A 26,468-nucleotide genomic window follows, 5' to 3' on the forward strand; every position below is an offset into this window, starting at 1 on the left:
AATGATATTAGCATCATTGCAAATATGACTATTGACTACACATCACATCAACATTCTAAATATACAAAACGATACATACATGTCGGTCGTGTCAACATGTTTACCAGCCACTGAATATCTACACGCAATGTAGGAATAGTCGCATTCAAAGTCAATTTCCTATCTTCTGTCGCTAAGCAGCGCCTCTCCGGCTTCGTCGGATAACCAAATTTACACGTCCCATGAGTTCATTGTAAACTGCTATCACTTCTTTTCCTGCACACTATCTTATGTGTACACTATTAAGCTTTCATTATAACAAATCATATCAAGTCAATCTTTTACTTCATTTTTCGAGTTTTTGCTGAGAATTGCCTGGTTTGGGCCCAGTGTGCGATGGTGAGAATGAAGGTATGAAAGTGAGAAGAGTGAAGGGACATTCAAGCTGCTGTTTGCGCGGGAATATTAAAAATAAAGGTAACGAAGGGGAACAATAACATTTTCGAACTTCAAGCAGTTGTAGAATAGGGGCTTATCCCAAGGAAGTTCGACTTTTTCAGACACTAGTCACTACCTATGATTTATTTTAAAATTCCATTGACATATCAAATGCTTCCAATTTGGAGGAATTTATTGGGTTCATTTTTTCATAAACTTTTTGTATCGCAGTATATTATTTTGTGCATACGTGTTTAATTGTGTGATGTTTTTATCTATCTACATACACACATTCTTTATATATGTACGTGTTAGTGTATTTTAATATGTTAATTCATAATAAGTACCTTAAATTCGGAACTTTCATTCATTAAGAAATTAAGTACTAAATAATTACTATAATTTCAGACATATGTAGTAGCCAAAGTATATTTTGGATTTTAAGTACAAACATTGAACATATTCTTCATCTCCATCGATCAATATTTAGAAATTCACAAAGAAGGCTCCTTCTGAATTTCCATTACATTTCACAAAATATTTTTTACCGTAAAAAGATCGAAATTAAAATGCTATTGATGTCGTCACATACAGAATAAAATTAAATAGTTTACAATTATTACTGGCAATTAATACTGTCACCCATTTCGAACGATTAAAAGAACATAGTCTAAATGTATTGAAATTTCATTTCTTATCGTTAGTACGAAACGTTGTAAATAGTAACTTTTAGTAGTATTAGTAGTAACCAAAGGTAGTTTTAACAAGTTTAACAAAAAAGTCCAAAATAACACTCTTGAAAACAACTCTTATTTGAAAAAGGTACATAATGATCGCGTTTGGTTTTTGCGATGGTCTTTCCAAGAAGATTAATAAAAATTCAACATAGCATAACAACAATAACAACAAAAGCTGTTTTGCTTATATATATATATATATATATATATATATATATATATATATATATATATATATATATATATATATATATAATGATTAGTAAGTTGAGTGTAGGGGCGCCGAATTCTACTTCGCCCCGGGCGCCGAAATCTCTAGCTACGGCTCTGCCCGTATTACAATAAACTTTTTGCAAACTTAAATAAATGTAGCATTCTATCGTTGACTAGGAACAAAAATGAAATAGAGTTTAATTATTCGATGTATCAGATCTTATTAAATAGGTTAAACTCAGGCAAAAATCTTGGAGTTACGTTTGATGCGAAACTAGCATTTAATAACCATGTTGTGAACATAGTTACCGAATCTCTTAAAATGTTATGGTTCATAATTAGAACCGGAAAGCAATTTAACAATATTACCACACTAACAAAAATGTATTATTCCTATGTCCGATCAAAACTGGAATATGCTGCTGTGATCTGGAACCTATCGCAACAGAAATACCGACACCAACTGGAAAAAAAAGTTCCAATCTAAATTTATCAAATACTTAGCATACAAGAGAACCGGAGTCTACCCATTTTATGAAGACTATCTTACATTAATCGACAACTTCTGTATCTCTCTACACTTGAACAAAGGCGTAATGTGATAAATTTGATTTTTTCTCCATAAAATAGCACAAAACGAGCTTAATTGTATGGATCTGATATCGACAATAAATTTTCGTGTCCCGACACTTGAAACTTGTGTTGACAACTCTGCCCTGTTCTATTGCAAAGAAGGAAGGACCAACGTATTATTGAAGTCACCAATCTGGAGAATCTGCTCTTCCTATGACAAAATATGTAGCGAACACAAATAAATTGACATCTGTAATGTGAACTACAATAATGTTTTTACAAAACTTTTGTAAATTTATTTTGTAATACACCAACAGTGTAATTGGGCTTGTGCCTATTGTGTTGTTCACAAATAAATAAATAAACATTTCCCAATGAACAAAGTTTAGAAACACTTATCGGATAAGCAAGAAATGTGGGTAAATTTGTAAAAGATCTTGTAGGAGGTAGCCGAGTTATAGGTGGCTGTCTAGTGTTTTTTATTATTGTAAAGTTCATAAAAGTAATGAATAAAGACACCATAAGCATATGAAGTGTTGGGTAGCATTGTGATATTTATACATTTATCATCCTATATTAGTAATGAAGTTTGGAATATTTACGAAAAAAAGGCGAACCTCCTATCTGCTGTAGTGGCTAACTCAAGCGCCTCTAGAGCAGGGGTGGATTAATCCTAGGAACACTAAGGTATTTTTTGGTTACGTTTAAAAACAAGGGGTGTGGGTTAAGAGGGTTTAGGGAGTTGTAGATCTGAGCCTCCACTCTGATCAAAATCTCAACTTTTCTGTCTAAAAAGAATCATATAAGATACAATCATCATCATATTTTTTTTATTTATTACATTTATATAATGGAGTAACATTGTCTATTATTCTTAGAAAACTAAATGAATTCCTCCCACCAAAAATCACTTCTCGCTTTTTCGTCTCGTTTTTGCTCCTCTTTGTTTCCGCCTTTTCCCATGTTTATATGGGCAACATTTCCGTTTGAATTCCTTTTTCTCTTCTCTCCTGTATCCTGGGCGCATTCTATTCTCCATCGAGTTAAGTCCACGTTTATAATACTGGTGGGCATAGAAACCGGTTATGATTTTCAAATGATTCGATTTTTTTAACTTTCGATTTTCAAACGATTCTGTTTTCTATCAACAAACTGCTTTCGATTTTCAAACTATTCGTTTTTCTATCAACAAATTGGTTTCAGTTTTAAAACGAATCCATTTTCCATCAACAAACCGGTTTTGATTTTCAATCAATTTGATCTTCTATCAAAAAAACGGTATCAAACGATTCGGCTTTATATATATGAATAATTTCGGTGTTCTATCAAACCGGTTTGGTTTTCCATCAAAATCATCTTGCTTCTTCGTTAACTTGTTTAGAAATAAGTATTACAACAACGAGATCAGACATTGACTTCGGCAAAAATTAACACTAGGTTTAGTAAAAACCTGGAAGTCTTTAGAGAGAAAGGAAACCAGTTTTGGTGAAAACCGAATGAACGTTTGACGAAAACCGAAACGTTTTTTTTCTTTTAATTTTGAGGACTTGAGTTTAGCGTCCTTTCCAGCAGCTAGACCATATGAGACTTAGACCTATAGCTTGTTAACGTAAAATCCGAACTACATGAGCGAAAATCGAATCAGGGTCTCTCACGCTACAGGAGTGTATGCTAAGCACTCAGTCATGAGGGAACTCCGAACAGGTTTTGAAGAAAATAGCCATTGTTCTATAAACCAGTTTTTACCTATTCCTAGTTCTAATCTGTAAAGTACAATAATCCACACATATCTGATTACATCTTCTTGAAATTACGGGGAGCCTCCTTCATTTCCAGGTCTTAAGACTGTGGTTGACAACATATTTTCTGTGGCTTTTCTCGGAGTTTTCCCACTTTGTCATTCCACTAATTATTTCATGATCATTTACTTTTATTAATTATTCATCTCCTTTCGCCTCAAAAGCATAAACGTGGGACGTTAAACATTTTTTAATTATTTTTTCATTTCTAAATTAGTTTTGTACATACGGATGCAGCAATTTCAGGTTTCTTCGTAAAAAAGATTTTCTCGTCATTCTCCACCTTCACACAAAGAACAAATTAATTCTATTAATAGTATAATTTTCGCTGACAGTCACATCGCACCTACTCACATACATACAATGTTTGCTGCTTGCCGAATCCCATACCTCCTAACAAACAATTCAATAAAGGCCTTAGGCGCCATCCCACAACTAACTAACTCCCTTGACAAAATTAATGCCATTTAAGCACTCACTGATGCATGCAGCTAGATAGCTACCAAATCTAATGATTCGCTTTATCCCACATGCTGATGCCATATATGAGTACAATGTAATTTAATAGTTAGAATACACACTCACACACATACAGAGGCAGCGACAAGATAATGCGAGGCAGGTAGAAACGCAATATAGCATAACTGAATAATCCTTCATTTAGGCTAGAACATGTCATTCTCTACATACTCGTAATTGTTAATTTCATACGGGTAGGCTATTAGCATTTTCTGTATCAAAACGCCTTTTATTAATATTACAGAGGAAGTGTCAATCAATACACTTCTTTATATATTCATGTTCCATGCTGAAATCTTTTTCGGGTAACTCTTTTGTTAGTAATTTCCGGATCAAATAACCTGCCAAAAGGACCTAAATGAAACAAAAAAGGTACATTAAATGAAGATTTGACTTGCCGATGTGCTTCAGATACCACGATTTTACTGTATAGTTTTTTTAATTTTTTTTTTTTTTCAATTTCTGGATAACAGCTCACATATTTGAAATTTTGTGATGTATAGTCATGATTATAAAACATAGCCTCCCTGTACGCTCATCTCAAGGTTTTTGGTTTGTTTGTTAAAAATCTAGTGTGTCCTTTCAGCACGGAGGCTGTACGACACGTGAACCTACAGTCTAAGCTGGAATCTGAACCACCATAGTGTGTTCAATGCCCTTCCACCAGAGTTCGAACTTGAAACCACGTGCTTCACAGCAGGGTCGGATTAACCCATCTGGAGGCTCTGGGCTAGAAAAAAAATATGTTGCCCCTGCTGGCTTCGTCTAATACATTTCTGTGAAAGTACAGTAGGAAAGGTAAGGGAATACACGTAGTTCTACTAAATCAACCATGCCATGCATTATATTTTATACCTAACGGTAGAGGTCTGCACGAGCTCGGACCAACAAAGGATATATCACTTCGGGCCCAGGCGGGCTCAGGCCATGAATTTTTAAATATACAACCATATTTCTCGGGCCTTTTCGGGCCTAACTTTCTAAATATTCTGTACAACGATATATATATTACACCATTCTTTCTGGAGAACTTTTAAAGCACAACTGCAAAATTAAACCTGTAATTGTTGTAAATAAAAATACAATTTTGCGTTAATTATTAAGTTTCTGTAATTCGGGCTTATTTCGGACTCATTTGATTATCACACGAGCTCGGGCTCATTTGATTATTATCATTTCTCGTACCCCTCTATTCAAACCGGAAGTGTCAAAAATCAACCACTTCCGGTTCTATCATTGCTCGCTATAGAGCAAAAATACGAGTAATAGATAGTGAGAAGTGGTTTTCTGCAGTCGATTAAGCCTCCCGAGAATATACTCCATCTCTACTCTAAATTTTCTACTAAAACCGAAAGTGGTAGAAATTACTAGCACTTCCGGTTTCAATATTGAGAACATATCATCCCATACAAACCAGTTTTCTTCACGTGATATTCATGTAACATTGCAATATCATCTCATGCCCTATGCCTTTTGCTTAGTTGTTAAGTACATAAATACAGGGTGTTTCAAAATGAATATCGGAGCTTTAAGGCTTTGTAGTATTTATCACAATTAACTTAAAATTATAAATAATACATCAGATGAAAGAGCAACTCAGTTATGTACGCACCCATGCGCATGCAATGTTTCCTATGTTTGCCGTTAGAGAGCACTAGTAGCAAAGATGGCAACTATAAAAAAAAAGTATTCGTGCCCAGTCGTGAAGCTTGGGCTCTAAACCAATCACAGCAGTATTTTGTTTGAGCTCCGATGCATCGGAAAACATCGGTACAATTCGTGGAGTCGCTTCCCGAGCGCACACTTGGGGAAACGTCAAACAGCTGAAATTCACCAACAATGTTGCCAAACTTTGAAGAGATAATAAATGAGTATTAAAAAAAAAAACATTTGAAAATTACCAATAATAACACTACGCAACAATAATCACTGTAACAATTATTCTAAAACGGTAACAATAACACGAATAGTAACAACGAAAATATAACGCAACAAAAGACAATTAACAAAACGGAACTTGGCGCCAAACTGACAACACTGTACTGTCGGGAGATGTTTTCCGTGTAGCGCGAGGGACGACACTGACAAAATTTGATGGGTGGGGGTTAACGACTGGACGTTCTATTGGGTGGTGAAATCGTTAGATCTAGGTCAAGCTTCACGACTCGGCGCGAATACTATAGGGAGCAGAAAACGATTTGTATTTTACATTTTACGTAATTACAGTGGAACGTACTTTCCGCAGTAAGTTCAATCACAGTCCACTAAGTGATAATGAAATCTGTAGATGATATCGTCAGTTTTTTTTTTTTTTTTTAATGGCTGTTTGTGCAAAGGAAAGAGTACGGGGCGACTGAAGAATGTGTTGAACGAGTGGAGTCTTTTACGCGTAGCCCCAAGAAATCAATTCCGAAGGCTAGTTGTGAATTAGTAATTCCAGTGGTCTGTGTGGAAAATTTTTATGGAGATTGATGAATTTAAGAAAGAAGATTGTTACAACAATTACTCCCAAACACACTGATCAAGGCTTGGGAAGAATTCGCCTATCGATTCGATGTGTGCCATGCAGTGGCGTATTTACGATTTTGTTTCTGGAGGGGCTTTGCTAACTTTCGGGGGGGCTTTGCCTGAAAATGTGAAAATTCTGCAAGATATTTCATATACTTTACTATAGTAAGTAAGATTTCGGGGGGCTTAAGCCCGGAAGCCCCCCTAAATACGCCACTGGTGCCATGTGACGAATAGTGCTCACATTGAACACTTGTAGCAAAAACTATTTGAGTTGCTCTTTCATTTGGTGTATTATTTATTATGGTAAGTTAATTGTAATAAATACTACACAGCCGTAAAACCACGATATTCATTTTGAAACACCCTGTACTTATAGATGATGTATACTAATTATCATCTTATACCTTTTTCCTATAGTTATGTTAATTACACTGATATTCATGAATAATGTTCATCATATTTTTAACCCGTATTTACATATTGTTAATTTGTTCTTGTATATGGGAGACTTGGGTTCGATTCCCGGCGGGAGCGCATGTGGTTCGGATTCCACGTTAATCAGTAGGTCCACGTCTCATATAGCCTCGCTGCTGAACGGGACGTTAAACTTAAAATCAACTCAACTCAACTTTGTTCTTGTATATGTATGTTACCTCTTATTGCACTACGTAGAATATTTTTACTTAATATGTTTTTATTTTATCATTCCCAGGTTCAGCGCTTATGCAGATAGTTGAAGTGTACAAGGAGATCCAGTCTCAGCAGATGAATATTGTAAGTACATCTTCATGTAAATATCATCTTAAAATAAGTACGAGGTTATTAATATTATTAATGGTAAAACTTCTTTGCGTTATAAATCATATGTATGATGCCAATTTAGCACGGTAACGTATGATCACTGCGTTGACTTCCATCACAGTTATTTCATGCTATGTTCTACATAAGGTAGGTTTAATTGCTTCCCGATGCTAGGTCAGCACGAAAAACCCAAAGTTACTTGCTTACCATTTGGATACGAGAGAAAACAATACTGATACATTATAGGAATTTAAAAAGTTATTTACGGACCTAATTCGTTTCAGAAAATTGCTCGCATCACAAAAATCTTGAATCTAATGTTTCCATATGGAACAGTGGAGATTCTATTGATTAGTTCGCCATCTCAATTATAAAAGTCAGTTAACATATTTTATTTACAAAGAAAATTTTCCTGATCGATAAAAATGATAAATACGAGGGTATTTTCAAAAGTTTCAAACCTGACACTAAAATGTCGGTATACCGGTAATAAGTCATTTTTGACATATAATGCCATTGTTGCTGCGTTAGTTTGTTAGAGGCAGTCTTTTGAAGCAGTCGCTGTGGGTTGAGCTCGCATACTGCATGACAATGTTGCAGTGCACACAATTGTAGTGAAAGTGTGTCGCTTCGAGCAGATTTAGCACCTACCCTACAGACCAGATTTAGCACTTCAGCCTTAGCGACAACAGCCGTGTGAACTGGAGCAGTGTCATGCAGTAAGTGACGTCAACATATAACGCTGATTCAAATGACTGCTTCCAATGAACTGACGCAGCAACAATGGCACTATATGTCAAACCTTGACAGTTGAAACTGATACGTTATTCTTTCATAGATGGCACTGTATGTCATGAGTGGCTTATTGCCAGTTGCCCAATATTTCAGTTTCATGCTGAAAACGTTTCGAAAACCTTCGTTTAGTACAGTAATACAAACGAACAAGATAATCAAATACAGTTAGAGGGACCGCGGTGGCTCAGTGGTAGAGCGTTCACCTCACCTCTGGTGCTTGGGGTCCCGGGTTCGATCCCCGTCCCCGCCAAGTGAACTTTGTGGTGGACAAACACCGTGTGCATGGGTTTCCTCGGCGTTCTCCCGTTTCCTCCCACTTTCTTCATTCCAACATTTCATTCATTATTCATCATCACCGTGTCCTTTAGCCTAACCAGCATAACCGCGGGACGTAAAACTCAAAGATTTCATTTTCATTTCATTTTCGAATACAGTTAGAAAGCAATCTACGTTCGTTAAAAACAAAAGAAATTATGTATAGAGCATAGCTGTAGCTACAGGCACTGATGAGCTTCCGTATGCCTGTAAACGAAATGCTATGGAAACAGTGTAGCGTGCGGACTGCATCAAAAACGTGGAAGTTATACTACTGAAGCAATAGTATATATGTGCTGTGTTTGCTGGCAAGGTTGTCACATTGTACTGTCTATTGTGCCGAAAGTGGATTGCTTCTGGGAACACTACAGTCTTGCAGTTTCTGAAGTCTACTTTAGTTGTTCAAGCATAGCTTAAACATAGTTCCCCGAACACCGATTTGCTGTTGGACGCCCATTGTGAAGGTAATAGTGCGACAGTATGTAGAGCGACCGCATCTGGACTTCGTACAATCGTTTAAGCTTCATCAGAAATGTTCCCCAGTGAAGCTGACACCACCGGTGTTACTTAACATTGACATTAACAGTCGGAGAATCCACCGACACAGCGTGTTTTGATTAACAGGTTTCGTGTGTCTGAACCAACCGTGTACCTAATGTTCAAAAGGAGTTAGGCCTACGTCCCGATGTGGTCCCGTAAATCGGATGTTCGTGAGTTGAAAGCCAGCCATGTTGTGCAACGGAAAACCAACTGCAAGAGGCTGTACAAGTGCCACCCTGTGGGAGATCGGTAGAAGTTGTTATAGTCACCGTAGACGATGTGGATATAGCTGACCTACTGTGGAAGAAGTCAAGCAGTTTCAAACAACAGAAGTGTCAATGGAAAAAGGCGAAAGAGATTTGTTCGTCAGTGGACCGTGATTGTGGCTGGATTTTTACAGGGGAAACCAAAGTTTATATTGCCTTGCCAACAGTACGAGAAACAATGCTGTGCATTATCGATGGATAGGCCCCATTCAACGAAATTACCACACTGTATGAAGCGGACACCAACTGAGTGAAACTGCATCAGGAGAAGGCTTCCAGTCACACAGCCAACTCATCGCTATCATTCTACAGACGGATGGAAGCTACGACAGGAATTCGTGCTTTTTTTCCTTCACCAACATCCCAACGAAGAATCTTGATGCCAGCCCAATGGAATACTGTGCTTTTTAGACTTCTAAAACACCGTGTTGCTTCTCGTAAGGTATGAACAGTTTCCGATCTCTGGAAAGACGTTCCAATAAGAATGTAATAAGAATTCCCTCTTACATCTACAAAGAAGTCAGCTCCGATGGAAAAATTGCTGTCGGCCAATCGTTACATGAGGCACAACGAGTGGCGGAAGAACGAACTGTCATAGATGAGTGAGCAGTTCAAACTCGTATATGTCGGAAGTCTTATCAACTCTGCAATGAAAGGAGGGAAAAAATATTTTTTTAAAAATACAAACTTTTATCATGGTTACTAGTTAAATATGCACTCACAAGTTGTATTTTAAGCCTATATTTGTTTCCTAGTAGTTTTGAGTTAATTGTAAAAGGAAATACGTGTAAGCCTAAGAACTTTTGTTCTTTTATCCAGCTTGATTGTGATCTAATTTTCTCTATATCTATATACAACCTTAAGAACATCCGCACCAGCTTTGTCATTGAACGCGAGGAACAGTTGCCTAAGAAAAATAGAAGGAATTTCACATACGTGTTCTACATGACATTTCGTGAACAGAAATACGTAAACGATTTACATTGTTGCTTCGGTAACGCAAGACTATAAATCGAAACTTGTACCGCGTTACTTTGACAGAAGCTTTCTTTTTTTGTGTGGGGGGCGGGAGGAGTATGTTCATCTCGATCAGGTAAATGATGCTATAGTCCCATATAAAAGATGTGAACAAAGAGTGGCAGGGATGCCAACTTGGAATCGAAACTTGAATCCTGACAGTTGAAACGGAATAAAAAGATCTGCTCGTACTTTGGGAGCTGATTCGTAACATCAAAAGGAGACAAAAATGCCTCTTACATGTCGAATTTCGCGTCGAACGCTGTGCATATCTTTTTATTCTATTCCAATTCTCAGGATTCGAGTTTCGATTTCAAGTTGGCACCCTTGTCACTCGTACACGACGAGGAATTCCACAACATACAACAGGGCTTTTTGTCTTCTTTTGATGTCACGAATCACCTCCTGGGGTTTGTGCACATCTTTCTGATTCACCCTGTATATATATTATCTGTGACATTGTACGTTCGAAGAATCCCCTCCCATTTGGTACGACCTATCAATACTTTAAAAAAAAGTATTAATATACTTCAGCTTCTTATTCTGTAATAGTGTTGATGTAAATGTTTGGGAAGCAAAGGAACTTTGTGAGGTGTTACGCTTTCGGCATTAAAACTACTGACAGAAATGTTCCGAAACGAGAAGAAAAAAAAAAAAGTACGGGAAATGTTTTACAGTGTTGAGTGGATTTTATTGGTATTAAAATCAGTTGATGCTTGAAAGAAAGAAAAAAAAAACGGAAAAAAGTTGATTAATTTTCACTTCGGGCTTAAATATAACCGAGCTCTGGAAGAAGTGGGAAAGAAAATGAATCCAAGTATATAATGAAGGAATAAGAGAGAGAAGAAAGATACTCAAGAAGGAAAATAGTGAACAAGAGAATATCAAGAAGAAGAAGAAGAAGAAGAAGAGACCAAGGGTATTAATCAGCCAAAATTGATTAATCTAAGTAGATTTTGCAAGGATTTATGCAATACCGCGACACCTATATAACTTTGTGTAAAACACTCCTCGCCCAAGATTTACGACGCAATTATGAAACAGAATTTATTAATGACTGTCTTAGATACAGTAACGTTTGTTTTGATTACCATGGGAATTAACTGTCCACAATAACGAATTACACACGGCTATTAAACGTTGGTTTTCTGGAAGCTTGGATGTATTCGTTGGCGGTTTATTATACCAGTGGCATCTTTTTCTTCGTCTTCTTTTTTTCCATTTTTAATTACCAACTAACCAGAAGCAGTGCATTATAATGACTTTGACAGTCTTCTGTTTTACGTAGCCAAGATTGTGACGAGAAATTTTCTTCTTCTTTTTCTTTCTTTCTTTTATCAAACGAAGAAAATTGTAAGGGTTTTATATAAAGTTCTGTGGGTGGAAGTCGGAGGCAATGAATTAACGAGAATTCCACCAGAATGTTCCTCTCGAGAAATTACTGCGGAACAAATTTTCGTTATTTTTACGCCGCCGTGGTTTTATGTCGCTAAAATTTCTTGCTTCGAGATAATGCCATTTATTACCAGTGAGTGACAGTAGAAATTGCTGATACTAAAATTTTCTTCTTTTACCATTTTATACACTTGGGCTCAATCTTCTCATTTATTTATTTATTTTTTCTCACACAAACTATTTTATGTATAACTGTCGGAAATAATATAGAACTGCTTTGTCCGTCCGTTCGTCTGTCTGTCGACAAGTATCAGAGCAATATTGGTAAGAGATATTAAGATGCGGTGGTTTTTGCAATCGATTCAGCGTCCCAAGAATAGATTCCATCTCCTTCGTGAACTCTCTCTTCAAACCAGAAGTGGTTGGAATCAAGGGCGCCCATGTTGTGGTTTCCAAGGGGGGGGGGGGAAGTATAAGCGACGTTTCAAATATAGTTTCAAATTTTGCTGTAACTAATGTAAAAATTCTATTGGGTTTTCAATATTCCCAAGTACAATTTCCTCCTACGGGGGTGGGGGCGAGCGCCCAACCTTGCCCCCCCTGATGGGTGCTCCCCCCCTAAGAGGAAATTGTACTTTGGTTGGAATTGGTCATATCTGGTTTCAATGTTCATTCACATAGAACGAAAATAGTAACAGATAGTGAGAAGCGGTTTTCTGCAAACAAATCAGCGTCTCAAGACTTTGTACCATTACTATCCCGAACACTCTACCGAACCACCCAAATTTAATATTATTTCCGGTTTCAACATTGATTTTCAAAGAGAAAATACGGTAAAAGATATAGAAAAACTTTTTTTTTTGCAAACAATTCAGTGTCGAAAAAATAAGTTCCATATTCTCCTTTAACCCTGTGCTCAAACCAGTAGTGCAGGCCGCTGTGGCTTCAATGGGAGAGAATTCATCTCTGGTGCATGGGGTCCTTGGTTCCATTCCAGCTTGCGCCAAATGGATTTTGTGCTGGACACACCGTGTGCGTGGGTTTTCTCAGGGTTCTCTCGTTTGCTCCCACTTCCTTCATTCCACCATTTCATTCATTTCTTATTACCCTAGACTAGCTGGCATAAGCGAGGGACGTAAAACTCAAAGATTTCATTTTTTCAAACCGGTAGCGGTTCTGGTTTTAACGTTTATCGCCATAGAACAAAAAAAAAGTGAAAAGCAGTTTGTTTGCAAACGATTCAACGCCTCAATCTAGCCTATCATAACTATCCCGAACATTCTACCATATGAAAAAGTAATTATTTGCTATTACTTCCGGTTTCAGTAGATTTTCATAAAGCAAAAACTGTTAGAGATATCGAGATGCTGTTTTTTTGAAACTGATGTAGCGTCCCAGGAGTAGGTTCAGCCTCCCCAGATAACCGCCTATTCAAACCGGAAGTCGTTACAATACACCATTTCCGGTTTCAATATTCATTACCATAGAAGAAAATGGTGCTAGATAGCGATAAGTGGTCTTCTGCAAACGATTCAGGCTGTCAAGCGAACACACCATCACAGCTCTGAAAAACTCTACCGAAACCGGAAGTGATTATAACTTATTACTACTTCCGGTTTCAATACTGATTTCCGTAGAGCAAAAACTGTTAGAAATAACGAGATACAGTTGTTTGCAATCGATATTCCGTTTCCGAAGAGTAGGTTTTATCTCCTTCCTTAACCCTCTATTAAACCCGAAAGTGGTTATATATATATATATATATATATATATATATATATATATATATATATATAGGCGCGGATCCAAGGGGTGGGCTGTAGGAGTTATAGCCCACCCCCCTTGACACTCAGATATACACTGGATAAAATGGGCTTCAATCCTGCTTTACACTGGATAAAGCGGCAAACTATGGTTTAGCCCCTCCCTTGATTATATCCTGGATCCGCCACTATATATAATATATATATATATAAAAGACTGAAAATGACGCTACTCCTATTTACCCAATTCTCCATTCCTACCATTTTTGTTCATTTCATGAAGGAAAAAAAAACTTAAATATTTGTAAGTCATTATATTTAATGTATTTTCTTTGTACCAACATAAAACAAGTGTTTTAATAATATGCTTTATTAATAAGACAAACCAGTACCATATTGTTTTCAAGTGTTAGAAAGGAGTAATTCGCTGGAAGAAAATAAGACGTAATTTGAAAACACCTGCTTAAGAAATGAAAGCTCTACGAAACGAGGCTTGGAGAGAGAGAGAGAGAGAGAGAGAGAGAGAGAGAAAATGAGAATAAGTACAGACACGTGGTATAAAAAGAAGAGAGAGAAAAAAGAATATCTTTTTCGAGTTAAAAAAAATGTAAGTGTAGTGAGTTGTTTGTAAAAGGAAAAGTTGCTAGGATACTAATATATATTTATGTGTGTGTATATATACACAAATATATTGCTTTTTTTTTCCTTCTATGAACTTTCTTACCCTTGTTTAACTTTTTCTCTCTTACATGTGTTATAAACATATATAATTTATTTACGATATTTTGTTTCCCCTCCCTGTTCAACCATTAAAAAATAAAAAGAAGATAACTCACGAAAAACTTATATATGAACATCGGGAATGGAGTTTGAATGGATAAGACATAATGTCAGTTGTTGTTGTTGTGGAAGATAGAGAGAGACGAAACAACGAAGAATCCAGGAATGAGATATAGTGTTTCGTAAACTAATTGGAACGTAACAAGACATGTTCTTCTTTATATTTTCTCGAATTACGTTTACGTCTCTCGTATCAGAGAAACTCAATGAGATGACTAGAAATATGGAAAGATGATATGGAAAGAACTCAGGAATACTCAACTACTACCTGAAAAGAATTTTTCTACTTAGTTACTATTATTGTAGGTAAATAATAATAAAAAACATCTTGTTATATTTCCATTATGCATCTTCAGAATATTAGCTGTGTAATAGGATAGGAATGCGAACAACTTTTAAGTTATTTTTCCTTCTACAGGGTGCCCCATAATTATGTATATGATGTTTGACTGACTGTCGTATTTGTAATTTTGGACAAAAAGTTTCCATATGGCAACACTGTGTAGTCTGAGAATGGGGATAACTGTAACGATGGAGCAACGCCCCACACTATGTCATACCAATGCGAGAGTGGCTGAAGAGGCTCTATCACTGCGAAATTAAAATACCGCTAATTTTACAGTAATTACGTGATATCTTCAAATAGATAAAAGATAAATGAAAAGTGGAACAAGACCTCCCTAGATAATGTTATTTTGCATGAGTTACCGTTATCACGACTCACCTAGTAGCTTTCCGTTTGCAGTTATTTAGAAACGCGTAAATAAATGCCGATATTCTAAATGGTTGGAAATCGAAAGCAGATAAGTGAGTCGTGATAACGGTATCTCACGTAACATAATATTGTCTAGGGAGGTCTTGTTCCACTTTTCGATTATCTTTAATCTATTAGAAGATATCACACAATTACTGTAAAATTAGCGGTATTTTAATTTCGCAGTGATAGGGCCTCTGAATGAAACATTCCCGAACCGCTGGATCGATCGGGTGGTTCTGTGAAATGGCCATCTCGATCTGTCGATTAGACACCGCCTGACTTTTTCTTATGAAGTGTTTGAACGGACAAAGTGTATCAACATCACATCTGTATCAGTGAGGTCAACAACAGAAGTTGCCCGAACTACGGGAAGCTATCACAGAAGAGTTCCACTTGTGACAGCGTTGCTCTCCGTCTCCAGGCATGTATAGATTTGCATGGTGCATTGGTGGACTTTGCCATGGAGACCAGAGATTAAAATTATTCTTAGAGAAGGTATGAGAGTAGTGTGTTTATGTTGAATTTTGTGTTCAAATTATGTTGCTGGTTTTTCACTGCAGTCTTCGAAACATCAGTTATTTTCTCATAAGATGACTTTTTTCTATCCCCATTTTTTTTATTTGTTGAAGGTTTTATGTACAGCTGTAAAGTAATTTATACTCGAAGTACTTTACAGTGAAATGTAATAAGAAAGCTTTGAAGCTTCTATATATTTAAAAGTATTATTCTCACTTCTGGTAGATAGGATTAAGGAATATAGAACTCGAAATGGTTTGCCCCAAGATTCGAACTCCGAGTCTCAAAATTATGAAGCGGTACATGACAGCTCAGAGAAATACTGTTCCATTCCTCATGTATTGCAGTAGTTTGTTCCGTCGGCAAGGACGGAGGAGGATATCTGCTCAAGATTCTGAACAGGGGCGTCATTTGGGAAGGGTAGGAGACAATTCTCTCTCCCTTAAGTTGATTGAGAAACGCATAATTTTCAATAAATTTTATACCAGTGTAATCGTGAAGGTCTTATTTTGGCGGGAAATCCTTCCCCCGTAGCAAAATCTGATATGATGCTACTGATTCTGAGCTCTATAACTGACCACAGGTACTCAGCAATGTTAAAGTCTGGAGATTGGGCGGATCAGAGGAAGTGTTATTGTTCACCTCGATATTCACGAGAAAGCACCTTAACAGTTCCAGCAAAGTGAGCATTGACACATTCTTATCTAAGAAAATGACGAAGAATGACCAGAAACATCCCGGATTAAAATACATGTCATTTACAATGTCCATATAAATCACCGGTAGTAATGCATCCGGTTAAGTATAAAGGGTATCTATCTGGCACGAAAGTCATGAAAAAGACATGAAATCAGAAAACGGTCATGAAAGTCAAGAAAAAGTCATTAAATTTAGCTTTTGGATCAAGATTTTTTTTTATCTGTACAAATATAAGTGAAGACCGGAAACTTTTGTTCTATGAAACGTCAAAATTCACCATCAAAAATACCTATGGTCGGCTTTAGACACTGCCAAATCGCAAGCAAAGCACGCTTCTATCTCATGCATGAAAATTCGGCCCAATTCGTACCCAAATTCGCTCTTGAGAATGTTAGTAAATTTTACGGTTTGAAAAAGGAAAGGTCACGAAAAAGTCACGAAATTTTATTTTGGAATTTTAGTAGACACTATGTATAATCACAGGACCCACGGTATACCAGGATATGACGGCCCACAGCATCACAGCACTGCCACCAGTTTCCACAGAAGGGAGGAAACAGTCCGGAGCATAAGCTTCTTTGGATGTCCGTCATACACAAACACGGTCTGTTGTTGGAAACAAAATCTACTTCAGTCATCAGCGGTACACTTTATAACAAAATACTTTGGATAGGTTAATAATTACCTGTACCTTGGGCAGAAAGTGCTCATACATATGCACTATACTTCATAGAATGTTAATTTAATAATAACAGAAGAAGAATGTTTTTAAGATATGTAAGATATTATTATGGGATAGTTGTTGCTATGTACATGTTTATGGATACCTAGTCAGAAAGTTTGTGTGCTTGACAGTTTTAAGGAAAAGATATTATAAAGTATATCAACTAATAAACCATTTTTAACACCGTTCACCGACTTTATGATTCTAATAGTAAAGGTGAGAATAATCGTATATAATTATTGAAGCTAATTTTTACATGCAAAGAAATACTACCACTCGAAATTTGTATATCTTACTTAGCCGAACCAGGTTAACGACTATTCTTGATAAGTCGTTGTAAAAATTTTGGTTTACCTCACCCGGGAAATACTGCAAATTCTCATCCCGAAGCATAGTAGGAGTGAATTAACTTTTTTAGTTAATGAATACAAATTTGACCGTATTGAGAAGTGGTAGAATAATTGTAAGAAAAATGGTCAACGAAACAACGGAGCATGAATCAAATAATAGTGACAACGGTGAAACTAGTGTAACACCAGGATTGACATCGGAAGACCGAATCTTGTTAGCTTTACAGCGACAATTGATTCAGATGTCTACCGAGATAAAGCAGACCATAGAACAGAAGTCTGATGAATCTAACAAGCAATATGAAGAATTAAGTAGACGAATAGAACAAAAGTCTGATGAATCTAACAAGCAATATGAAGAATTAAGTAGACGAATGGAACAGAAGTTCGACGAATCTCACAAACAATATGAAGAATTAAGTAGACGAATGGAACAGAAGTTTGACGAATCTAACAAGCAATATGAAGAATTAAGTAGACGGATAGAACAGAAGTGAGATGAAACGAGACAGACAATTGTCCAGGTGGTGAATGACATATCCTCACAGTTCGAGGAAAAGTTAAAAAGAATATCCGATGATTGTCAGGAGAAGCACAATCACCAAAACCAAGAAATCAGTGCTGTAAAAAAAGATTTAGAAGTAATAGAATCTTCCGTTCAACAGCAAAAGATCCAGGTCATCAACAATTCTAACAACATACGTGTAAATACGCAATTGTTAGCTACTATACAGGAAGAGATTAGAACGCTACAGGTTAAGGACAACACATACCGTAATAACTTGGGTAGTGATCGCTTGGAGTTTCCCCACTCACCAGTGATGAACTCACCTTCGCCGGGGTCTGATGAGGATATTATATTGGACGAAATACATCCGAAGAGTACAGATGGGCGAAACATAGATGGTGTAACAACACATCACGTAATGGATAGGAACTATCACTCAACAAGTACACGGAATGATAAAAGGAAGGTAAAATTAAGTGTTAAGATGAGTGAAATACGAGCTATGAGTAAATTCAGTGGTAAGTGTAACGAGAATGCTACTTCTTTCTTAGAAAAATTCCAGGACGAGTGCAATATTATGTGTATAGATAGATCACAATATATGAAATTAATCCCTCATGTATTACTCCCACCTTGTTCATTATGGTTTAAAGCAGTACGTGATCACATCAGTACTTATGAAGAATTCAAAGCGGCACTAATCGCAAATTATGAAAATGACTTTTTGCTGGCAAATAGAGATGCCACCATTAGAAATCAACACTTCAATCCTCGATTGCATAAATCTGTTGTAGAGTTTGTTGTAAATACATACAACGAATTAAAGGTCGTTAATCCATTGCAATCGGAATCGAGAATAATAGCATCGATTCGAAATTTGCTTCCATTTAAGTTACAACAGATCTTATTTTCCACCCAGTGTATGAGTTTCAACCATTTATTAATGCTTGTCCAATGCTATGAAACTCAATACCATGCTATGAATCAACAAGCCGGAATGGGTAAAAATAAGAATAATTCAGATCATTTTGTGCCAGTTCGGAATTTGAATATCCGAAGTGTGAATAATACGGAACATAACCTAAGCCGAGTAAATTCTAGCAATCAAAATGATCAAAATAGGCAAAGTTATGTAGGGAATCCGCCTAACCTAATTAATCGTAGCAATCCATATGTTAGACCATATAATCAAAATAGGTTTAAAAATAGACGTAATGTATGGCGAAATTCCAGGAATACAGCGAACTACGTGGATAGACGTAATGGAAGGACAAGAGATGGCGCTTCGCATCAAGATCCAGGTATTGAAGTAATTTCTGTACAGAACAATAATACGGGACATAATCATGATTGTGCTGTACAGTGTACTTTATTGGAACCATACACGAGTATGAATTTAAACTAATTGCGGCTGATGTGGTAGGGGTTAAACCCATGTCAGCTGTAGATTCTCATGAACATTTATCTAAAAATTTAAGTGATAATTCTTATGAACATTTATCTTCCAATTTACATGTTCATGTTAATTATGAAAATGATCTTTCACATGACGTCTCTGTAAATAATTATTCGGAAATAGCAATTAATAGATGTCAGTACCAATTTATACCTGTTGTAAATCGTTGTTGGTTTGAAGATGATACTATCAATGATGGTTTTAATATTGAAGAAAATTTTGTATTTTTAAAATCATATAGTACAGCTAAAATACCTATTAAAGTCAATGGGTTAAGTACCGAAGCTTTACTTGATACAGGAGCAAATGCCTCTCTATTATCGTATTCATTGTGGAAAGCAATTACCAGTAATTATTCGAATCCTAAGCTACAAAAGGCTGAGAACCTTATTATAGTTGATTTTACCGGTAAACATAAAAAGAGAGTAGCTGGAATTACTCGTGTGACAATATCTATTCAAGATTTTGAAATATCAATCCCTATTCTGGTAATAAAGGAACTTAACGAGAAATTAATTATGGGTTTAGATTTATTATCACAATTACGTGTCATGCTTGATTTTAAAAACCAAACGTTGACTATACCGGGTATACCTCAGGAAATCGTTCAGAAACTGCTTCCAAAATTAGATAATCTTGCTTGTCAATATAATGATATTTCTCCTGTAGTGAATAATGTTTCTGTTAGTGCAGAAAGTGGTAAATTAAAGGATCAACGAATGGAAGACACACAAAAATTGGTGGATGTAAAGGACGATGTATTGTTTTCTGAGCGTGTTAAATCACTCGAAAGCAGCCTTGATTTTGCTGATAATACAGTAAAAACTGACTTTAAGGATATCTTATATAAGCATAGAAATGTCTTTTCAGAACGTCCTGGGCGTTGCAAGGATTTTGTTTATTCTTTTAAAGTTAAAACAGACAAACCCATAGTAACCAAGCCCTATATAATTCCATATAGATACAGGGAGAATGTACGTCAGCAAATTACAGATATGTTAAGAGATGGGATCATTAGGCCTTCCCGAAGCGTCCACCTTAATCCATTACATGTTGTTCCAAAGAAAAATGGTTCTCTACGTGTGGTATTAGATTTGAGACGCACGAATTGCCACATTGATCTGGAACAAGTGAGGTATCCTCCAGTGGAAGAAATACTAGCTTCTTTACAAGGGAACACTGTATTCGGAAATTTAGATCTAGTGATGGCGTATAATCAGGTCGAATTACATGAAGATTCGAAACCGTACACAGCATTTAGTTTTGAAGGTCATTTATACGAATACAATCGTGTAGTCTTTGGGCTTATCAATGGTAGTGCGGCGTTAGCATCCTGCTTGAACAAAATTCTAGGTCAAGACTTACGTAGCAACGTGATAACTTATGCTGATGACATCTTAATCATGGGGAAAAATCCACATGAATATTTGAAGTACTTAGATATAGTTTTAGACAGATTGGAAAGTTCGGGCCTTACTATCAATCTACAGAAATCCAAATTTCTGCAGAATTCTATAGAATTTCTTGGGTACCAAATTGATGCCTCTGGTTTACAATTCAGTCAATCTAAAGTACAAGCCATAGAAGATCTGCCTGCTCCAGTAAATGTGAAACAGACACGACAAATATTAGGGCTCTTCAATTGGTTTCGCAAAGCCATCCCGCGATTCGCTGAGATAGCCCAGCCTTTATTTGTGATTATAAAGAAAGGAGTACCATGGCAATGGGGTCCGATTCAAGAACACAGTTTTAATAAGTTGAAGGAGTGCGTAAAACGAAACATCCATTTGAATCACCCCAGATATGACGTTCTTTTTTATGTTCAGTGTGACGGTTCTCAACTTGGAATCTCTGCAGTACTCTGGCAACCTAACCCAACTATTCAGGAACCCGCTGTTATTCATTGCGCTAGCCGTACTTTAAAGAAAGCTGAAAAGGGATACACCACGACAGAAATCGAACTTTTGGCTGTACGTTTTGCAATACAAAAATTTGCTCCATATCTTAGCGGATGTCATTTTATAGTACTTACCGACCATAATTCATTGCGATACCTTAACAGCGTACAGGGATATAATAACAGATTACTTCGCTGGTCGTTAGATCTTCAAGCTTATGATTTCGAAGTACAACACATTAAAGGGGTAGATAATGGACCCGTAGATACCTTATCACGTCTGTTTCCTGGAGAAGAGCAACATATTTTGTCCATTAACGAATTTAAGATCTTACAGGATGAAATAGCTACCATTTCAATAGAAGACTTACGAGAACATCAAATGAAGTATCATGAATATAAACAAATCATGGAACATTTATCTTCTTGCGGTGAGGGATGTAATTGTCCCAAGCACTGGAATTCCAGATTTAAATTAACCAACGGGATTCTACTTATTAAAGATTTTAAATTCAAATCTAGGAACAAAATTTGCATTCCACCTACGTTAACAGCACGCATCTTAAAGGCCTACCATGACGATTTCGGACATTTTGGGTATGTAAAGGTATGTGCCTTGGTTAATAAATCCTTTTACTGGAAGGGAATGAGAGCTCAAATCAAAAATTATATCAATGACTGCATTGAATGCATGCGAATTAAACATAATTACCAGGCTATACAAAAACCAATGCTCTCAATAACGCCTGAGAGACCACATTCATTTCTGTCGATCGATTTATATGGACCTTTACCAAGAGCAGCTACCGGAGAAATTTATTTGTTAACAACCATGGATATCTTTTCACGATATGTAGTAGCCTATCCCTTGCGTAGAGCAACTTCCGCTGCTATCGTAAATAAAATTTTGAATGTGTATATTCCACATTGTGGCCCTATCGAACATATATTATGCGATAACGGTTCACAATTCAAAAGTGATGTGTTCCTCAAAGCCATGAACAAGGCTAACATTAAAATTCATTTCGTAACTCCGTACCATCCTAGTAGTTCTGTGGTAGAAAATGTACATCGCAATTTTGGTACGTTGTTTCGACACTTTTGTAAAGATAAACATGCCCAATGGATTAAGCATGTCAACCAAATTACATACCTTTTAAATCATTCTATATCAGACACTCTAGGTGTGTCTCCTGCTAATGTGCATAATGGCTCTGATTTGGTTTTCCCCGTGGAACAACATTTTGATGTCAAACTAGAAGATTCGACAATTATAGATTCTTCCAGTTTAGTGAATATGGTAAAAATCCGAAGACATGACAAATTTTTGAAACGTAATTCACAAGTAGAGTCTTTGCAAGAAGGAAAATATCGGATCAAGGTCAATGACTTAGTTTTTGTTAAACAACGTCCACAAAGTAATATGTTGTTAAAGAAGATTTATAAATTTTGTGACATTTTCTCAGGTCCTTATTTATGTTTTAAGGAAATAAATCCTAAGGTTTTTGAATTGTTGAACGCTAAAACAGGTACGTCAATTGGACTTCGTAATATAGATGAGTTAAAGGTTTGGAAACCTACTCAGTATACAAAGGAAAAATGGATGCATCTAGTGAAAGAGTTAGTTGCGCCTGACATTCTTGCTCAAATAAATAGGAATGAAGAATACTGAAAAAAATATATAATACACAAAAGGGTGTCTTTTATGTATGTAAAAAAATAGACTTATTTTCTTCCTTTTGGTTATACAAACGTAGGTTATGTTTAATTTTTGATTTTTGTTCAATTTAATTTTCCCTGATTATCATTAACTAACGATAAATTTTCACTGATTTTAATTCTTTCTTATTAACGTGAAGGATTATAATTTAATTTATGATCGAGTAAACACAAGAATTGTTTTCATTATATTAATTTGTGTTGAAACTTTAATGTTAAAAATAAGTATTGATGAATTGAAAGATTTGTTAAAAAATGTATCTATATATATATGAAATGTAATGAAGATATATACGAGGTGTGATCAAAATATAAAGAACATATGTAATTTAAGAACATTATTGTAAACGGACCAGTGGTTCTTGAACATAAAAGCCAAACTCGCTTATGACTTTTATATTCAGTCCATTTGTCGGGCGACATTTTTATATAACAAAATACTTTGGATAGGTTCATAATTACCTGTACCTTGGGCAGAAAGTGCTCATACATATGCACTATACTTCATAGAATGTTAATTTAATAATAACAGAAGAAGAATGTTTTTAAGATATGTAAGATATTATTATGGGATAGTTGTTGCTATGTACATGTTTATGGATACCTAGTCAGCAAGTTTGTGTGCTTGACAGTTTTAAGGAAAAGATATTATAAAGTATATCAACTAATAAACCATTTTTAACACCGTTCACCGACTTTATGATTCTAATAGTAAAGGTGAGAATAATCGTATATAATTATTGAAGCTAATTTTTACATGCAAAGAAATACTACCACTCGAAATTTGTATATCTTACTTAGCCGAACCAGGTTAACGACTATTCTTGATAAGTCGTTGTAACTTCGTACGGTCTCGGCACCATTTTCGTTGCACTAGAGCTTTATTTGGTTAATTAGTGGTGTGGAAATTACAATCTTATCGTTCAAATCAGTGGGCGTTTAAAATTCTGCGAGCCAGGTCAGACTGTAGTTCTCACAATAGATTTTCCGTGTTCCGATTCCATTTTGCTATCATGTTTGAATTATTCGCTCTTTACGGTTCTTGGAGAAAATCCTATTCAACGCTACAGATCCTTTTCACTAGGATTTTTCTCTCATCGACTTTTTCTTCACTGTTTATTGTCTTGCCATTAGTAATTTAGGCTGTCGTCACTCTGTAGTTATTGTTCCTCACGAAACCTAGCACAGATGCCACCGTAGACAAGCTTGTGACAGATACCCGAGCACTCACAATTTGACCTCTTGGAAACTCACATGCGCATTTTACTCTACCCCTGTGCTCGCTTGAACACACATTTCCATTCTACCCAGCCTAATGTATTGCAGATGGTCACCTAATATCCTACCAACAATGGCCAGACGAATCTTAAAACGTAAAAATGAAAATATCAAATATTAAAAATATCAAAATATCGAATATTTTAATATAAAAATCAAAATATCGAATGTTAAAATATCAAAATGTTGAATGTTGAAATACCAAAAAATCAAAATGTCGAATATTGAAATACCAAAAAATCAAAATGTCGAATATTGAAATATCAAAAAATCAAAATGTCGAATATTGAAATATCAAATATTCAAAATATCGAAAAAAATATTGAATATTGGAGATCGAAATATCGGTATATGGATCAGTGATATCTTTTATATTGATATTTCTACACATTAGGAGTATTGACTGATATATGAAAATATCACACAATTAGAAAGAGATGCAAAGAAAAGCTGAAAAGGGGGTGCACAAAGTCCCAATAATGTGAAGGAGGGTCTTCCTAGTTCATACATACTGTATAAACTTCATATTTCTGGAGCAAATGATAAAAAAGGAAGAAGTAGCAAGGTTTCAGCAAGTGACATCGAAGTAAATCCTGCCTATAAATAGCTCATCGTGGTCAGGAGACCGGAAATAGCTGTCATCAGAAGCACGAGGAAGGGAAGAGGGGTAAAAAGAAATCTCCTTTTAGTGGCGACGAGGATGACGCTCTTCTAGAAAATTGCTGTAACATCTTCCGCCACCCTAAGTTTTTATTAACACTCGACCATAAAATTGGAATCTTATGACAATCTTTTTTTTTTTTATTCTGTCCATCGTTTTTTTTTATCCCTCGCCTTCTCTACTACCACTGCCACCACATCTATTCCAAAGCATTGGTTTTTATTTTTTCTATTCTTCCTTTTTTTTAAAAAAAAAAAAGATCATTTCCAAAGAATTGGAAAAAAGAGATTGTGGCGAAGAATATCAAGAAATCACGTGAGTTTAAATTTCAGAAGTTCACTAAGAAAAGTTCTTCACATGAAATTTATTTTTCGTACATGTGCGGGCTGTAGGCATATAGTACTAAGAAGGTGAATAGAGCTATCAGAAAGGTCAATCACATGAGATTGTTCTTTTTTTTAAAAAAAAAAATAAATCGACCGCTATTTTGTGATGCAGTCATGCAAGATTCACGTGGTAATATTAATAATATATATATATATATATATATATATATATATATATATATATATATATATACAATTAGAAAGGGGTGCAAAAAAGCTGAAAAAGGGGGTGCAAAAAGTCCCAATAACGTGAAGGAGGGTCTTCCTAGTTCATACATACTGTATAACTATGTATACTTCATATTTGGTTTTATGGTTGGTATGGTTGGTATTTGGTTGGTAATATACATATAATTAATTATATATATTATATATATTATATATAATTATATATATATATTTCTTTTTCGTCTGGAAACTAAAATTTCTTGGATAGATTCCAGCAAATAATACTGAATGCAAGAGAATAATACATATTTAATATTCGTTCTATACACACAAACAATTCACAAGTAAAGTTTCAATAATAATATTAGAGACAATGTTTTTATGTGAACTTTCTTTTATGATATATGGTATAAACTGACGAAAGTGTGAGATAAATCATTTCCAAAATTATTGGATGAGAGTTCAGCGTCCCTTTCACTGACAAGACTATGTGAGAGATAGACTTACAACTTAACGTGGGAGTCGAATCACATAAGCTCGCGCTGGCAGTCATCCTGGGTCTCCTGCACCAAAGACACGTATACCAACCATATAACCATCGATATATTTATGTTGGAATGTTACTTTTCAGGGTTGAGTAAATATAGCTTGTATTATGATATGCAGTTATGATGATATCATGTGTAGAGTGAGTTGTCAGAACTCTATATATCGTGACCAGATAGATATGGAAGTATCTAGTGTATATGGGGGAATGAAGAGTAGTTGTTAGAAGTCTGTATATTGTGACCAGATAGATATGGAAGTAACTACTATATATGGGGGTATGGAAATTAATTGTTAGAACT

At 35.8% G+C, this 26,468-nt stretch overlaps 1 protein-coding gene across 2 annotated transcripts in view; it reads left to right on the forward strand.

Moving 5' to 3' along the window:
- The window catches only part of IRSp53 (Insulin receptor substrate 53 kDa), a 1,174,063-nt gene that overhangs the window by 1,010,759 nt on the left and 136,836 nt on the right, over positions 1 to 26,468 (forward strand). For both annotated transcript variants that reach the window (XM_081731708.1, XM_081731709.1), the window contains exon 4: positions 7,482 to 7,543. In XM_081731708.1, the coding sequence (XP_081587834.1) occupies positions 7,482 to 7,543 (62 nt within the window). The remainder of the gene's footprint in view (positions 1 to 7,481; positions 7,544 to 26,468) is intronic.

Source organism: Thermobia domestica, chromosome 11, assembly GCF_964235325.1.
Source record: "Thermobia domestica chromosome 11, izTheDome1.hap1.1, whole genome shotgun sequence".
In the NCBI taxonomy this organism is placed as follows: domain Eukaryota; kingdom Metazoa; phylum Arthropoda; class Insecta; order Zygentoma; family Lepismatidae; genus Thermobia; species Thermobia domestica.